Source organism: Myotis davidii, unplaced genomic scaffold (assembly GCF_000327345.1).
Source record: "Myotis davidii unplaced genomic scaffold, ASM32734v1 scaffold44, whole genome shotgun sequence".
Lineage (NCBI taxonomy): Eukaryota > Metazoa > Chordata > Mammalia > Chiroptera > Vespertilionidae > Myotis > Myotis davidii.
The window spans coordinates 399,585-418,600 of record NW_006299705.1 but is presented as its reverse complement, the minus strand read 5'-3'; the positions used below and the strand labels follow the sequence as shown (position 1 = coordinate 418,600).

The 19,016-nt window shown below is 44.0% G+C and overlaps 1 protein-coding gene across 1 annotated transcript in view; it reads left to right on the top strand.

Annotated features, from left to right (window-relative positions):
- Window positions 1-9,517: 9,517 nt before the first annotated feature.
- The window catches only part of ZNF366 (zinc finger protein 366), a 60,976-nt gene continuing 51,477 nt past the window's right edge, over window positions 9,518-19,016 (top strand). The window contains 2 exon segments of the mRNA XM_006775427.2: window positions 9,518-9,688; window positions 15,583-15,754. Of these exon segments, the coding sequence (XP_006775490.1) occupies window positions 15,607-15,754 (148 nt within the window). The 5' untranslated portion in view covers window positions 9,518-9,688; window positions 15,583-15,606.

The following is a 19,016-nucleotide window of genomic DNA, read 5'->3' as shown; positions in this document are numbered from 1 at the left end:
GTGAGATCCTCATGGTAAACTTGAAAATGGCCTGACCAGAAAGTATAGTGCTTCTTGGAGCCAGGGGATTTTCTGAAGTGGAATTAGAGGGAAGAAATTTGGGAGGAATGGGGAAGACCCAGAAGATTTTGATTATTTGACAGCGTTTGTTTCCTCAGCACGATTTTCTTCCTTTCTCTCACCATCTAGTCCAGTGGTTCTCAACCTTCCTAATGCCGCGACCCTTTAATACAGTTCCTCATGTGTGGTGACCCCCAATTTCATTGTTACAAATTGAACATAAGTAAAACACAGTGATTAATCACAAAAACAATATGTAATTATATATGTGTTTTCCAATGGTCGTAGGCGACCCCTGTGAAACGGTTGTTCGACCCCCAAAGGGTCGCGACCCACAGGTTGAGAACTGCTGATTCTCAGGGTGGCTGGGCCTCAGGGTGGGTAGGCCTCATGAGCAAGGACTTTGAAACGTAAGAAGGCAGATGCTTTCCCTTCCCTTAACAAGGATATCGCAGGGTTCTAGGGGCAGCTATCAGTAAGTTGGTTTTCTGGGGGCAGAGTTGTGGGTCTGTTTTGGCGTATGTGGCCTCTTTAGCTGATGGCAGATGATTCTAATGGTCGAAAACAAATAAAATTCCCAAAGGTAAACCCAAAGTTTGCTACTCGTTGTATTTATATTTTCTATACTAGCCTGAAAATGAGGTCATGGTGGTTTTGTTTTTAATATAAGTCTCTTTTCCTCTTTTTGTTCCCCCTTCCCTGCCCACTTACCCTCCATCCCTCACCATCTTTATGCCTTAGGATTAATATCCTCAAGGGAAGGGAGGAGTAAGTGCCGTCCCAGAGAGAGCTGAGGGCAGGTTGCCTGCCGCGGAGGCCAGGGCCCAGTGTCAGTCTGAGAGCTGCTCACCCGCGGGAAAGGTACAACCACCCGCAGCATCTCAGCAAGTCTTCCAGCCCGTCTGCAACTCTTCCTGTAACCAGAGGCCTTTTCCTGTGTTTGAACTCTGCCAGCAATGGCTGTCCTACCAAAGGTAAACAGCGGCAGTCTAAGCAAACTACCCTTTTTTCCAAAAGAAAGCTTTTAACTTTTCTTTTGGAGGAGGCAAGAGGGGGTTGTTTGAGGACGGGATGGAGGAGGAGAGGGTGGTGGTGAGACCAGAGGAAACACAAGTGACCCTGAGCCCTGCCCTGCGTGGCTTTTCCTTCTTTTTTTCTTTTCACCTCCCTCATTATTTTTGGCTGGCTCTTTTGTGCAGGTCGCCTTCTATTCCCTGACAGCTGCTTTGAACACCAGTCACAACAGGCCATCTGCCAAGCTGTGCGCCTCAGGTCACATCGCGCCGAGGCCTCTCGTTTGTCAGCTTCAAAGTGCCTCACAAATGGTGACTTCTCTCCTTCGGGTTGAATATTAAAAGGAGGGGAAGCCTGGACGGCTCATGACACCTCTGGGATTAAGACTGGAAGCTTCTATCTTACTTCGCAGAAGCAGCAATCAGAACCAAAGAAGATCTGTGAAGCCTACTACCAGGCTTTGTGGCCAGTAAGTGGAAGGACAGGGACCAGGTCTGCTCCTGTTTAGCCTCAAAGGGTTCTTCCTGGTCTTTGCACTTAGAACTGTGTTTCTCAAGGAGTCTTCGCCTCCTTGAAGGTGCCTCAGAGATGTTGACATTTGAGAAGGGATGGGGGAACGGAGGGGGAAGGAAGGTGCCCAGTGAATAGTACTTCGCCCTCCTCCTCCAATGGAGCCTCTTCTCTTTGGTTTCATTCTTTCATTCATTCACTCACTCATTCATTCATTCAACCATATCTATTGAGCAACTTCCATGTGCTAGGTGACTTTCAGTTACTGGAGATACAGCAATGAATCAGCTAAGTCTAGCTTCCTGTGCAACTTACATTCTATTGTCTGTACTAGTTTCTAAGTAGGATTATTTTTTTTGGTAAAAGGTTTCTGTTATTTTTTTCCCCTTTTAACGAAAATCCAATATTTAGCTTTCAAAGGATTAACTGGTATTCATCAAACACTCACAACACTAAGTGGAGATTTTATCACCGCATTAAGCAGTTTAGCTACTGATCTTCCAATCCTTGGCAATTTAAAATCTATCAAGTAAAGATACCTAAAAAGAGAACTTGCCCCAGACAGCATCACCTTCACTCACTGACAAAGATGGGAAAGAATTAAGAAATTGATGGTATAGGCGGTGAGCTGAACTCTGGTATATATGTGCCAGGGGTCACTAATGCATTTTCCTCACAGGTGTTCCAGGTAAGAGAGGCTAGGTTTGGGAATACTCTAAAGCTGACCCCCTTTGTTTGATGGTGGTGTGAAGGTGGGTATAGCAGTTAACAGTCTTGTTGAGTTTCAGGGTCAAACTGTGATGGCTACCAGCAAATATTCCCACCTGGGATTTTTCATTTGAAAAATTAAGACCAAAAGTTGTGGATTAGCCTCCCCATTGCTAAAGTTTTCATAATCTTTTGGGGCATAACAAACTATCCCAAAACCTAGTGGCTTAAAAAATTATTATCTCACCGTTTCTGTGGTTCAGAAGGTCAGGAACAGCTTACCTGGGTGGTTTGGCTCAGGGTCTCTCATGAGGTTACCTTCAGGATGTGGCAGGGGCTGCAGTCATCTGAAGGCTTGACTGGGCTGGATGATCCATTACCAGGATGCACTGACAGGGCTGCTATAGGAGCGCTCAGTTTTCCACAGGTTGCTGAAGTGTTCTCATGACATGGCAGCTAATGTCTCCCAGAGCAAGCCATCTGAGAGAGAGTGAATGAGGAGGAACCTTATGACCTGGTCTCCTCAGCCACTCCCCATTACTCCTACCTTATTCTATTTTTAGGAATAAATCACTAAGTCTAAGTCATTAGATCTCAAGGGATGGGGAATTGGGGAGGAATATCAAAGAATTTAAAATATGTACATATATTTTTAAACCACTCAATTTAGATTCTCTTTGCATATAAAATTTATTTTTTTCCTGTAGAACTGTAGAACAAATCACATTTCAGCTGGTAATACTCCCCTATGTATTTTTAGAGCAAAGCCATCATACCATTATCATGCCTCTTCAAATTAATAATTCCTTAATATCTTTTAAAAACAGTCTTTTTTAATTCTAAAATTTTAAAATCAAGAGATTTCATATAAAAATCCAGATTTCTGCCTTTTAAAAAAATAAGATAATCTGGTCACCCTCGACCTATGTTCTCACATGGTCACAAGCCACTTCAGATGGGACATGGACTCTGATTTGCCATGTTCCCCACCATACCCTCTTTATTAAACATGGGGCGCTGAGTTCTTCTTCATTTAATATTTAATTTTACCACTGGTCGAGGTACAAAGAAACTGAAAGTTGTGGCAATGGGGTTGAAGAAGGGAAAACCTAACCCCCTGTGTGGGCTGGATCCTAAAAGATTGGGAAATGAGACAAATTGTGGTTTTTTCATAGAGTAGCAGTAACCTTGGGTCTCACCAATATAAGGCTGTAGAGATGACAAGGATAAGGGTAGAGGTCTGGGCACTAGTCAACATGACCTTAGAAGATTTGGTGGACGCTCCTAAGACAGAAGCTCACACTGAGGGTGAGCCATGAGCAGAACCAGCCACCTCTGAGGAGACCATGAATCAGCCAACCTTGGTCAATGCTCAGGGCTAATGTCTAAGACTGTGAAAAGAACCAGTGAGAGCCATGAAAAATGATAATATATACTAGTAACTGTTAGCTAACTTTACCAAGGAGCGAGAACTCTAATCATATAGAATTTAATCATATAAAATAGAATTTAATCATATAAAATAAAGTTATTTCCTGTCCCTTTTCTTTGCCACAGACACATGCGATCTTAGGATGCTTGGAGAGAACCTGTAAGAAAAAGCCACTCTGGAGGAAGAGTGGAAAAATGAGCTCTACTGAATTATGAAAGTGAATACCGGAGGAGAATGCTCGCTCACCTCTGACCTGGTAATAAACCCACAGCTGCTTTTTAATGCAACTACTGCCATTCCCCAACCTAAAAATACTCATTTGCTTCTATGAGATATTTGGAGCTTAGAAAGCATTTTCTTGTAGAAATTACACAATCCTTGGTGATCAAGTCCACAGGCCAGTTCTTAAGACCCATAATATGCTGTAACTAAATTGTAACACTACCAGTTCACCACGGTTAAGAGACTTTCCTTAGAAAATCTCTGCCTGCCTGGGTTCTAACATGGAATGCCAAAGGTACATTTCCTTCAAGCTCTACTCCATCCCGCAAATTCTTCAATCTTGGGCCAGCTTTGAGGATGCCATCAGCTTTTCGGTAATAGCACTGGGTATGTGGTAGAGGGAAGCAAACTCTTTTGGGTGACTGTTAAGAAGTGTAGGCATGGGGATACATCTTAGGAGAGCAATAGCAAGGCAAGTAGACCAGGAGGTTGGGATGGGGTGGAGGGCAGATAGGTACTCAGCTTTGGAGACTCTGGGACTTGGGGATGGGGTGGGGGCATGGTAGAGATGTTGCCATTCAAAAGTATGAACTTTCATAAGCTAGCTGTTTGTGTACGAGGCACTGCCTATGTTCATTCTTCATCAGATTCTTGTCGTACCACATATCCGCATAGCTCGCAAACTGTATCATCCCATGATCTCTCTAGGCAACTAACATGTCCACCTGCATCTCCCAAGAGTCATTACTGGCATGATCAAACTTAGACTAGACTTTATAACTCTTCATCTGATTCTACTCTTGCCTTCCACAATACATTTTTTACATAATGATCAAAATCGGCTTTTTGAAATACATATCTGATCATATCCTATTCATGTGTAAAATATTTAATGATTTCTCATGCATCTTAAGATCAAGTTCAGAATCTGAACTTGGACTCACCAGGCTGCCCCTTGTGTAAACTGCTGCCTCCCCTTTGTTGCCTGGAGCATGCCTACTCATTCTTCAGGTTCCAGTTTGCATGTCCTTTACTTAGAAAGATATTTTCTGATCGTTTGTCCAGATCCTGTACCTGACTATAAGCTTTCTCAACTCCCAGATTTCCTCTTCAGAGCACTGGCCACATTGCTTAGATATCCAGGTGTGATTTGTTTAGTGTGTCTCTCCACTACCTGGCAATCAAATCCAGAAGCACGTTAACCACACCTAGCATAGGGCTTTCTGGCCCAGTAGACGTGTGCACTGAATGGTTGCAGAATGAGCCTCTGTGCCATACATTTTTCTCTTCTGTTTTATAGAAGATGTTGTTCTTCAATTTGAAGGACAATTTGTTGAGTTTTTACTGTGTGACAGGCAGTGTTTGTTTAGAGGGCAGAGCAAATTAGCTTCACTGTTAAAAATTAGGGCTCCAAGCCAGAATACAGTGGGTTTGAAATTTTACTAAATTTTATGGTATTGTGGAAATATTATAGCTTCTTCATGCTCAGTTTCCTCATCTATAAAGAAGGGGAGGTAAAGGACAGTAATCACAGCTGCTTCGTAGGGCCGTTGTGATGATTAAAGAAGGTATGACATGTAGAGTGTTCAGTACAGTGCCTGGCCCATGGTAAGTAGTGAAATGTTAGCTATTCTTCTTACTCTTTACTCCTAATACTGTGAAAAATAGATGTTATGTTATCCCCACTTGCCAAATGAGGAAATTAGATGCATAAAACAGACTTTCTTCAACAACTTGTCTAAGTAAATTCTTCATATCATCTTTTCATGCTAAAAAAAAAGCTACAAAGGAAGAAAGAAATGAATGTTCTCACGTTTTGAGGGTTGGGACTTGGAAAATATTGGGGTTTGGCAAAGTGAAGAGAATAAATCAAAGGAACAAAGGAAACGTCAAAGCAGTTTCAGGCCTGAGACTTGGCCATCTTCTCTGCACATTAATGTAATGAAACTTAGCCTGTCCGTGGGAAGCCTAGAGGAGGGGGAGAACCCCTGCCCCCAGAATCGGGAGGGAGCTGGAGAGTCGGTGGAGGGTGACTCGAAGCAGCATCTCCAGGTTGCAGCCAGAGGTGAGAGCAGTGGCTCCCAACTCCTTCCAAAGCTCCACAGCAACTCTGCCGACATCGCCATGTCCTCAAACCAAAGCCATTTGAATTAAAAAAAAAAAAATCCATGTATGCCACGCATCAATGTGAGAGGAAATATGTGCCCAAGGAAATCAAACAAAAGGTCTGAATCACTGGAGTGGGCATCTTCCCGGAGAGAGGTGAGCCCTGTATCAGACTTAAAAAAGACGTCTGGCAGGAACAGGAATATTCCTGGCAGCCCATTAGAAACAGCCTTGAACTGGAAACAACCCAAATGCCCATCTTCAGAAGAGCAGATGCATAAACTGTGATATTGCCACAAAATGCAGTATTTTCCAGCCACAGGAGTGAATGTACTCCCACTACACTCAACAAGAGGGGTGACTCTCACAAATATAACACCGAGGCAGAGACCCGGAACTCAAAGTACAGTCCGATGTCATTTGTATGTGAATTTAATACTAGGCAATCCACATCTAGGTCAGGTGTAGGAGTTAGGATCCTGTGACCCCGAGGGGAGGTAGTGGCTAGAGGGCTGCAGGGGATATTCTGTTCTGTTTCTGTTACACAGACATGGCCATTTTGTGACAGGTCACTGACATGTACACTGTTCAGAACAGATGTTATATTTCAATCCACCCTCGCTCCACCACCTGCCACGGTCAGGGTCAATTTAGTCCCGGGTGGACAGGTAGAGTTCTGGTTAGTCAGAAGCTGGACCGGTACCAATTAGGATGCTTCGGAAGCGGGGAGCCATGTTGAGTAGAGCTTGTGTTTCTGTGGTTCTGAGTCGGGCCATTGCGTTAGTCACACCGAATTTTACACCTGGGTGTTTCTCCTGTCCCCGATCCAGGCCCAGGGTCTTGCAGCTCCCTTTCTCCACTCAAATGATCTCTAATACCCAATGCAATGTGTGGCTTCCCTGCTGGGTCAGAGGGGCAGCCATATTCTGTTTCTATCCATGGTGTCCTCCGTTGTCTGCATCCATGCCCATGAGGTAGCTGCGGAGGAAGCGCCCAGCTGGAGTAGCCTGATGGAAACCTCTCCTGTGAAACCCAGGGAGGAGTTTTAGCTTCTGGACGCCCAGTGGGTGAGCTGACAAGTATGAGGCGCTGACTGTTCATGTGATGGCAGAACAGGAAGGAGGGAGAAACCGGTTGACTGGATGTATGAAGGGAACAGCTTGCCACAGGCAGGGCCGAGGCTCCCTTTGGAAAAACTGTGGCTGAATGTCTGAGACCCGAGCTGCTTCCCAGCGGTATTTTGAAAACATGAGACGTCGCCTTCCAGTGTGTGCAGAGGTGATGTCCCCAGGCCCCAACCGGACGCCACTCCGTGACATCGAAGCTGCGCAGCCCAGATGGCACAGGCCCCGTGCCGGCCTCCTTTGGGCGGTCAGCTGGCTGCGAGAAAACAACATGCCTCAGCGTGACAGCCCCCACATTCTACAGAAGTAAAAGGGAATCCTCTGGACTCTGCCCGGGCTCCTGGGACTCAGCCTGGCTGGCCCTGAGGCTGCAGGAAGAATGAAAACATGGAAGGGGCTGCGCGCTGCTGTCAGCGATTTTTCAGGTGACCAGGGACTTTTCTGTCCTGCAAGGATTTTGTACCCCGAGCATCTTTGTTCCTCACATCCCCTCGTTGTCGCTGCTGGTGCTGCCACAGCACCCAGAGCAGCCTTTCTCTGCTTCTCCCTCCCTCTCCCTTACTCCACCTACTTCCACGTTTTATGCTACATTTCAGCCTTCACCTGAATTTGCTTCTCTGACCTCACAGTTACTCCACGGGTTGTCCCAGTATGGCTACTCCTTTAAAAAGGCTTCCTCGCGGTCCCTTCCCCAGTTCGCTCCATTCTCTCATGCTCTTCTCTTGCTTTCTTGGGTTTTCATTTTCATTTTCCTTCCATGTCTACAGAGGCAGGATATAGAGAAAGGCCAGCAGAGGGCAAAGAGCGCTGAGCTGCACCCGGAGACAGAGGAGCATTCTGGTTTTTGTCCCTGTTTGTGTGACCTTGGGCAAACCTTACAGACTCTTCTCGGGGCGTCAGCTTTCTCATCAGCAGTTGGGGTTGGGTCAGCCACGCCAGAAACCCATGTGTTGTGCCAGTATAGGTGCCATGGGGAATGCAAAGAATAAGACTCTATCCTGGCTCTTACTAACCTACTGAATCACAATATCTTTCTGTTCTCTCTGATACATAGACTAAATCAGCACATAGATAGAGAGATGAGATAGATAGATAGATAGATAGATAGATGAATATAATTAATGGGGGGAGTAAACTGTTGCGATAAAAGAATAATCTTATAAGACCATGGGACCCAATAAAAGTCCCACAGAGAGACTGAATCAGAGTCCCTCTCTCCCTGCTATTACTTTAATTGCATTTTGTGATCAGGTGTAACTCTCCACCCCCTTTTTTCACAACTAAGGTAGAAATAGGGAACTACCTTAAAGCTGGTTTTTCTTTTGCTGCCACAGAGGTGCACATAACTGCTGGTTCCTGTTGGCGGTGAAAATGGTCTTGAGCAAATGAATGAAGGGCACAAGACACCCAGCACAAGTCAGAGAATTTTAAGCCAAGCTCATTCCTACGCGCCTAACCCTGGTCGGAGCTCATGCCTGCCCCCTGAACTCCCAAGTGCCCCTAACTTGGTAAAGGATGTTCCCTCCATTTTCTCTCTCCTCCTGTCCAGCCTCCCCATCCCTGAGGCTGGCGGGGCTAAGGCCTAGGCTGCTTCAGAGTATGTTGTGAATCCAAGAAGCATTAAGAATGTCAAGGCTAGGGCAACATAAACAACGCTTCTGAGAAAACTATGTCCAGCACCCGTGTGGTAAGTTGCTTTTTAAATGTTTTGTTGTTGTTGTTGTTTTGTTTTTTTAACTATCAGCAGAGATGGAAGCCTGGCTTGGCCCAGGGCATGAAGCTCAGTGAGGTGCAGACTGTGCTCTTCGGTCCCCGGGGGGGAACGCTGTGGGTCCGAGTCAGCTGCGGTTTGCAGCAGCTCTGGTGTTTGCAAGGGCCTGGGAAGGGCCGGCCGTGTGGCTGACGGGTCGCCCGGCTCTTCCAGGCTGCAGGTCTGCCTCAGTTAGCACAGGAGACACAGCTCTCCTTTGCTCCAAGTCGCCGAGGGATGATTTGTTCCTCTTTGGCTGTGTCAGTTCTGCAAACCAGACACCAGACCGGCAAGCTCAGGAGAGCCTCCTTCTGGAACCCCCTTTGTTTGGACAGGCCAGGCCTGTGAGGCTTTTCATCTCTTTCAAGCTCCCAGGGCCCAGAGCATTTTTGAAGAATTCCTTTTTTCAAAGGCTTTTTTTTTTTCCTTCTTTTTTTTTGCCCCTTCCAACATTTTGTTTAAGAGAAAATGAGATGTCTATCTTCTGTTTCCTTATTTTTTTTCAGGAAAGCAAAGGGTTGTTGACTTCCTCCCTCTCCCCTCCCTTCCTTCCTTCTTCCCGAAGGTACTCATCTGAGAAAAAGAGAACGAAGTATTGTTCCTGTTCTCTTTCTTAAGTCATTCGAAACACTGTCCCTGCGAGTTCTTTAAGTTCCCTGCAGTCTGCACACGAGAAAAAGAGGGAGAGAGGGAGAGGCACAGAGAGAGCAGGGGACCAGGTAAAGCCCGGGGGCTGCTGCAGCCACTCAGACTCAGGAGCTGGTAAGTTACCCATGCAACCGTTTCTGCTTCCATTTCAGCGCCCCTGGGATGGCACTGCCGTGGACGTCTCCCCAGAAAATACCTTACTGGGTGTGATCCGTAATCAAGGGGACAACTGATGGATGGCCCAGGATTTAAACTTATATATGTATACATTTTTTTTTAAAAAAGAGAAAACTGTTGCATTGCAGAGAGGAGGCTGGCAGAACTGGAAAGAGAAGTGTATTGGGGCTCAGCAGGACAGTGTGTTAAATCTGAATGTGGGCATAGGTAACGTGGCTGGATTAACCAGGAGCCACTGGAACGTGCGAAGTGGCCCATTGGAGAATTCAGCTGCTCCTCGGTGCTCTGCGTTGGGAACTTCACCATGCTGTCTGCTAAGAATTGTGGTTTGCTCTGGGGCTTCTGTGACCCGTTGTCTAGGTTGAGGTGCCCTCCTCTTGTTCTTTTCTTTCTACTCAGCACCCTCCAGAAGAGAAATGCTAATTTATGACTGTTATTCTGCATCACCGAGGTAGGAGGGAAAAAAGAAGGGGATGCCACTTGAATTGCACAGTGTGTGGGATGCTTCTGTATTCGGGCTCCACATGCGGGATGGGTGTAAATTGATTGTCCACCGTCAGTGGAAGAGGTCATCTGCCACACAAAAGGAGACAAAGAGGTGGGGGCATGTGGCTGTAGTTTTGGAAAACACCAGGTAACTGGGATGGGAGGACCGAGATTGATCGCTTGTGTCAGTAGCAGTGAAGAGCTAAGCTATAGATGTAACTGAGACATAGTCACCCAGAGCCTGGTTTTCCAAACTCCCAATAGGACGACATAGAAAGCCAGTCAAGCTTAAAAACATATACCTTGTTTTTTAAAGTCTAGATTGTTTTAATTAAGTTTGTCAGAGAGGATAATGTTACCAAGAACTCATCATGGTAAAAGCCAGGAGGGAAGCAAGATCACATTGTCAAAAATAGGCCAGCAAGGTCCCTCGGAAAGGCTGTGTAAATTTACTAATATTAATCATTTACTTCAGAGTTGTTGAATAGTTGAAAGACAAAAACCATGCAGACAAAATTCCATGAAATTTACTGGTTGAAGTCACCTGGGATGTGAAGAGTGTAATAAAAATAGCCAGTCTCTCATTTATAAATTAATTTGGCCAGACTATACATTAACCACAATCAAGTAATTAATCTTTATTCTAAACTTTACTTAAGCCCTAACCACTTTGGCTCAGTGGATAGAGCATCGGCCTGCGGACTCAAGGGTCCCGGGTTCGATTCTAGTCAAGGGTATGTACCTTGGTTTTCGGCACATCCCCAATGGGGAGTGTGCAGGAGGCAGCTGATCGATGTTTCTAACTATCCCTCTCCCTTCCTCTCTGTAAAAAATCAATAAAATATATTTTTTTAAAAAAACTTTACTCAAAATCTTTATTCAAGAGCCATCCTCTTAATAAGAGTGAAAAAATATGAATGAACTGGATTGTTATGTAGGTCTTGTTCCACTAGCAGACTTTTTTTTCTTCTCCTTTCTTTAAGAGACTTTCCTTAGGAGCACTATAAAATGAGCAATGTAAAAGAGACGTGATGAGTGAGTGCCTGCTTGAGGATGCAGAATCATTCTACTCACAGTTGGAAGTGGTTTCCAGCTCCCCTACCACCTACCCTAGGCTCCCATTTCATAGATCTTCTGGTCAGAAGGTAGCAGGAACGGATTGGATTGGGCACTTTGCATCTTTTATCAGCAATTGAGATCCCAGTGGAAAACTCAGGGCTGCGATCTTGACTTGCTTCTTTCAGTTTCGCTTTTCCTTGATAATGTATTTAATTTTGTGCCCAATTAAAACAACATCACAGAATGCTCTCCAGTTTGGGTTACTGGATAAACACATAAAATGCAACACACTATTTTTAAAAAGTGACAGCAGAGTTGCATTGACTAAAGACGAGGAAGGCAAAAGGTGATATGCCACTGGCACCCCCAACAGCCCCCCTTCTAGCACGGGTCTTCACTGCGGCCCGAGGTTATAGAGCTCGGGAGATCTTCTTTTCTCTTAAAGAAGAAAATATATTCAACATTTCCGTTTTGTTAAGTCATTTGCCATGAGAATATTTGATGGGGCAAACAAATTCAGCTACTGACAGAGAAAAAGCCATTGACTAGTTTAGTCTGGTTAGTGCCCATCTGTGTTCACTCCATTCCAAGGAGTGAGCCGGCATTTGTGGAAACTTCCAGTGTGTGATTCTTCTCTGGGGTCATCAGAGGCTCTTTTGTGATATCATCAGGGGAACTCCAGCCCGGAATGGTCCAGAATTTGACACACAGAACATGTTATTAATTAATTGGTGCCCAAACTGTACACATACTCTAATTAAATTATAAATATGTCGCATAAATGTGATGTTAGGCTGTGTCCTGTAGGTCTGTGCGCTGGGATGTGGCTCAGAGCAACTAAAGCATGGGCTTTGTTGTAACACAAATTGGGGTGTGAATTCCAGTTTTGTGACTTACTGACTGTGGGCCTTATTCCAGGTGATTACTAACCCCTTTAAGCCTCAGTTTTCCCAAATGTAAAATTGCGTCAACATAATAGACTTCTTGTGAAGATTAAGTAAGATTATTTGTGCATCGCATTTCACAATGTGTGGCAAGTAGTGGGAGTCAATGTCAGTTGTAACTTTTTAAGAGTCGTGTTATTACTTAAGGGCACTGTATTTTTTTAATGTAGGAATAGAATACACCTATTGTAATTTGTGTCATACTTCTTGATCAATACTATACCAAGGGTCTATCAGAACAAAAATTATTCCTCAGAGGTTTCAAGTTGGGCACACATTGAGTGAAGATTATTATCCTGAACCCCAAATTCTTGTAAAATAAAGGAAGGTAGAGGCAAATGTTTTGATGTTTCCTTTGATAATGGCGGAAATGCCAGATTTAGCCTCATTAAAACGCCATCTGTGTTCAGCAGAGCTTGTGCAGGGGAAAGTTTGTCTTGGAATAAAAGTTTTCAATTCAGATGAATGTTGGAAGAGACTGCAGTCATGCTGTAGACCTTTCATTCTCCCTTTCACCCACTTCCCAAGCTCTCGAGCTCTGTGTCATTGGTGACCTGGCCGGGGAGGGTTGCAAACACTTTTGTTGGAGACCATCGTGGCAGTTCCATGCCAACTAGAGAGAAAAGGACTTGAAGTAACATGTTGCCTCACCCACCAAGGGTTCAGCGCCCTCAGAGATCCTGCCTCAAACATTTTAGTATTGAGCCACTTACCTTCACACCCATAAACAAAACACAGGTGTCACCATTGTGTGTGTTTGTTTGGGGGGTTATCCAGCTGCTATTTTTCTCTCACTCTAAACTTTAAATCAAACATGCTGGTTAGTTTGTCAAGTAATAATGATTCTTTAACTTAGATCTTAGTTCAACTTCCCTCTCCACTTTCCAAAAGCAAAGCATACAACTGCAATACCCACCCAAATCGACCACCAATAACCCAAACCCCTGAGGTTCTTTAGTTAGAATTAGAGGCTCTGATACAATAGAGATTTGTGTGGACAACTTAACCTTCAGAGAGCAAATGGAAGCTGGGTTGCTCTAGCACAGCGGTTCTCAACCTGTGGGTGGCGACCTCTTTGGGGGTCGAACGACCCTTTCACAGGGGTTACCTAAGACCATCAGAAAACACATATAGCATATCAGATATTTACATTACGATATATAACAGTAGCAAAATTACAGTTATGAAGTAGCAACGAAAATAATTTTATGGTTAGGGGTCACCACAACATGAGGAACTGTATTAAAGGGTCGCGGCATTAGGAAGGTTGAGAACCACTGTTCTAGCAGAAGGTGTCTTCCACCGCAGCTCAGTGCAGAAGACAAAGGCCAGATGGAGTCGGATGTTTCAGTTCTGTTCTGCCACCTCCTGTGTGGGAGACTTGACAGGTTTCTTAACTTGCTTGGACCTCAGTTTTCTCGCCTATGAAACGATGGGATTGGACCAAACCAGTGATTCCTAAGGTGGTGTGTGTGTGTGTGTGTGTGTGTGTGTGTGTGTGTGTGTGTGTGACTGAACCAGAGCTCACCTTCGGGCTTGTTTACACCCTTCTCTCCTGCCCCCTGCACTAGAAGATTTATGAGATTCTGACGCTGACATCCTGCGATTCTCTCAAACGGATGGTCAGTGTCTTGCTGTCTTCTTCAGGGTTGCACTGACGATAAATAAAAGCATATGTTTTAAGACCCATGTTTTTAAGTGGAATTACTATTCTGTTTTGGATGTTCTCTCTAGAAATTAGTTTTAAATATATCAATAGTTATTCTAGAAATCGTATAAAGTAAGGAATGTGCTAGTCAGTCAAGCAATCTGATGAGACTGATCAATACTCTTTAGCCAGACATATATAAATTGTAAAAAAGCAAGTACTGAGATCTATCGATATTGTGGTTCTGTATGCATGGCTTTTTTTGATTTATGCATTTCTGTATTATTTATATCTTATAGTGAGCATGCCTTCTTTCGGTGATCAGGGATAACACAGATACTACATTTTCCTATTCATTATTTAAAAAATATTGGTAGAGTTTCTTTTGGTTTTACTTTGTCTCTGCTTTGGAAAGGCAAATTGATTATAGTGTTTACAAAAACAACACTCAGAAGTCATGTTGAATCTGTTTTAATTATAAGAAAAATCTGTAGCTTATAGAAAAAAAAGTTGTTTTGATTTTCCTGATTTTATTTCTGCCTAAATCACTTGATATTTTTCCTCCTATGTTTATACGGCCAATAAAGTAAACCGCCAACAGACACAGGTCTCCATCTGACAGGAACAGAGAGGCAACACATATTTTGATGTACACTTTCAGAAACAGCTAGCCAAATGCCAGCGACATCTAGACGAAAGAACGACCTCTAGAGAAAAGAATAAGAACACATCTTCATCCAAAGTTATGTGTCATCTGTAAGCTCACGAGAAAACAAGTATCATGAAGACAAGGACTTCATGTGTTCTCCTGTATGCCCAGAGCCTAGAACAACACATGGCATATAGATATAGTAGATGCACAACAAATATTTGTTGAATAGATGACTTAATAAGTAAGTGGGCTGTAGAGTACAATATACTGCTTTATATACTGACAAATGCAGCAGTTAATAAGTGAAAAAGTTAGTCAGATGTTTTCTGGGGTCTGGACAATGCCACGCCAGCCTGCCATATTGACCCCTCCTCTACAATGACTGGAACTCTGGCTGGTTCCACCATTCTGTGCATGGGCTGCTCCATGCAGATCTGTGCCAGCTTGGGGAGGGTGCCACCCACTTGCTCCTGGAGATAAACATTTATCAGATACACATGAAACGCTGTTGGTTGCATTTTATTTTTCATGTGTTTTCTGGGCAGATGAGGGGCGAGCAGATTGTTTTTGGCACGGGAGACAGAATGGTCATTTTTTTTCCCGTGGCTAATAGAGCCGTGAGCCAGGATTCAGCCTCGTAGGAAATGCTCAGCGCTCCGTGTTTTTTTCGGCAGGGCTGTAAACCCAAGTAAAGGGATGCCACTTGGGCTGAGTTTATACAAACACGAGGGGGTGAGTTCAGGGAGGGAAGTGTGACATCCTTGTGGAGCACAATGTGCTTTCCTTTATGTAATTAGGCCATGGAGACAGCCAAATGACCAGGTCCTGGGTGGAGGCACTTATTTGGCAAATTTAAAGTGATAAATATAAATACAATAATAACTTTGCGGGGGGGGGGGTCTAAGGTTTCTGTTATTTGTGGTAGAAACAAAAGAAGCTCTCTTTCTGTTCACATCGATAAAGCCTGTCTCTTTAGTGCCAGGTACCAGGGCGCACACAGGCAATTCTGACCCATTCTCCTATTTTCCTTTGCTACGTTAAGGCCTCACTTAAACCTCCTTCTCTGATGGTGGCTGGTCGTAAGTGGGAGAATGAGATAACCAGACGAGCACCACCACCCTCAATGGCAGCATTTATGGAGGAGTCACTATCACGTTTGGGGCCTGCCGAGAGCTCTACAGACATCCTTCCACTTAATCCTCCCGTTCTAAGAAGTAGGTGCTTTCTTACCCCCATTGTAGAGATGCAGAAAGGCAACCGCCTTGCTTAACAGAGAAACTACAAGCGAGTGATGTGTTCGAGGTCACCAGATTGATTTGCTTGCTTGCCGGTTGCTCGTTAAGGAGAAGGTGTCATCTGTAATTAATATATATTTTAAAATTAAGTGTCCCTTAAGGCAGTGCTCCTCAAAAGTAGTCCAAGGACCAACAGCATGACGTTACCTGGGAGTTCGTTAGACTCTCAGGCTCCGTCCCAGACCTACCGCATCAGAATCAGCATGTTAGGGCGATCTCCATGTGATTCAGGTCTGAGCAGCACTGCTTTAGGGCTGTGCCCTGACGTGTACACAGATTGATTTTGGAGTGTAGGTCCCTGTTCCAAAGAGTTACCAGGTTAACTTTGACCTTGTCTGAGACAACATCGCTCCCTCCCGGATAGCGGTGTTACTGGACAAGTCTTGGGTCTCTTCAGCTCTGGGCAGCATTAGGCATGATTTCTGTGATCTCACTCAGCAAGTTAACCCCATCCCGAGGGACCCTGATAATCTCAGAGAGGAAAGGTCTGGGATACTGCTTTTCAAGTGGGTTCTGAGCACCGAACTTCAGAATCACCTGCGGCGGATTCCTAGGCCTTTCCCCAGGTCTAATGAGTCTGGGGAGGGGCCCAGGTCTCTGTCTAGTCCACAAAAATATTGGCCCAGGGTAAGAAAGTCTCAGCAGGGGCAGTGGCAAGTATTTTAGGGACATCACCCCAAAAAGATGTTCAGCTTTTTCAGCAGTTTGAAAAAATATTTAGAAGCAACGGTGCAAGGGAGAGTAGCTCAGAGTCATTCCAGGAAAGAGAGAGACTCTGCCAGCTTTCTCCTTTGCTGGAGAATGAGGACAAGAAGCCCTGCTACTGCCTTGTGTCCTCGGGGAGAAGTGGGGGGGCCGGGTCCCCAGCATCAACACCAAGGAGCAGATGCCAGAGCATACACCTCACTCTCCCCAGTTAGCAAACCCTGTGGAAAGAATCCTTCGAGTTTCCTCTGCACTGGGGACTCACCGTTCTCTCTTGGAACAGAAATCAAGAGGGGGCTATTGTTGGAGGGGTGGGGAGAGGAAGCAGGGCCGGAAGACAGTGAGGGAGAGGACCGGAATCGCCTCTGGTTTGCTTCAGCCTGGACACAACGGGGCCTCTGCCTGGATGGAGATGGTGGCATCTCCCCCTTCGCGGAGCCCCTCTGGTCTTTGTCCACGGGAAGTGAAAGGAGAGGAAAAGCTGCAGGCCTCCAGCGCTGTTTGGTGGAACACCCTCCACGACACGACGCCACTTTGTCTCTTGCTGTTTCTCTAGTTCACACAGTTTTCTTTCCCACAGCCTAGTGGAACTTCCTCTCCTCACCCCACCCCTACAGACTTTTCAAGTTTAAAAAAATGGACAAAGAGAGGTCTTCCAGCATTATCCTAAAACCTGTGTATACTGGACACTTTTAAGGTGCTAAGGAGCACTATACTTAATCCGTAAAGACAGGGTTTCTGAGCTGCCAGAACTTGGACTCTCAGAGTGAGGACTATGGCAATTCCAAGGTATATCAAGAATCCTGTCCCCCACCAGATATTTTAAGAGATAAGGGCAAGGAGGGACTATTCTGGGCATCATCTTGACCGTCAGGGGCCATCAAAGATTGCAGCCAGTAAGTTGGCGTCTCCTCCAACATTATCCACAGCTCTCCTGAACCCGAGTCACATCCTGGCACAGTCACGCACCTCTGGCTCTATGAAGTTCCCCAGGGATGGAGAGTTCTTACCTCCTGGCTGCAAAAAAGGCTAAACCTTGATCCAGGGAATAGAGGTTTGAATGTTCTGGTTGACACATAAAAATATGGCATAACAGTGAACGCAAATGTATATGGAAAATTTAATATATGATAAAATATATCATTGCACTTCAGAGAGGAAAGTAATTATATATTTATTGATGTTAGGACCCCTATGTAGCTATTTGGGGGAAAATAAACTTATATCCTTATTTCTTAAATTAAAATAAATTCCAGATCAAAAATTTAAAATGTTAGAAACAAAAATACTAGAAAGAAATGGAAGATGTATTTTTTTTTTTAATCTCGGGGTAGGGGAATTCTTTCTAGTTTAACCCAGGCTTAGCATTTATTATACATTTTATTACATTAAAATAAAATCTCTTATGGGGTCTAAACTCAATAAATAAGGTCAAAAGACAGACAAAAAACTAGGGGAAGCATTTGTAATATGTATCATTAAGAACTTACTATGAACAGAATATGGGAGAGTGACATGAAGCACACATTTCACATAAAATGAAATATACTTGACTCTTAAATGTGTAAACAATAAAGACACTCATCCTACTTCATAAGAAAATGCAAATTAAAATGATGAGATGCCATTCTTTACCTATTCAATGAAACAAAAGATGTAACATTTGTTAGCATACAGTTGGTGGGTGGATAAACAAAGGGTGGTATGTCTATACAACAGAATACTCCTCAGCAATGAAAATAAACTCCTGTTACATGCAAGCTGTGGATAAATCTCAAAAACATCATGCTAAGCAGACACAGTACTACTTAAGGAGCCAGATATATAATACATATTGAATTATTTCATCCATATGTAATTTTAAAAAGCACAAAATTATGGAGAAAGATTAGTGGTTGCCTGGGGATTGGGTGGAAATGGGATTGACTGAAAATGAGCAAAATGGAACTCTTTGGAGGTGTTAAAATTATTTCAAAATTGTATTTTGTTAATGACTTCACAAGTGTATAAATTTTTAAAAACTCATCACACTGACACTTAACAATGCGTGAATTTTATATTATATAAATTGACCTCAATAGAGCTGTTAAAAAAGTTAAAAATAAAAAGAATGAGGCAGCTCTATATGTTCTGATAATGGAGCAATCTCTAACCTGCATAGTTAAGTTAAAAAAAAAGCAAGATTCTGCCAGTGAAAGGAACACTATAATTTTTGTGTAAAAATGAAGCCTATTTTTGACATGCATAGAATATTTGTCTTTGGGCAGGGCATAAGATGGCTGAGATGGGGGAAAGTGTGTAAGGGGAAAATTTTCACTGTCTATCCTTTTGTACTTGATCAAAAATAATTAGAGAGAGAGAGAGAGAGAGAGAGAGAGAGAGTTAGAGAGTTAGTTTTGAGTCCCACATCTGCTCTGTGATCATGGGCAACTGCCTGAGACTCTATTTCCTCTCTGTAAAATGAAGGAGTTAGCCA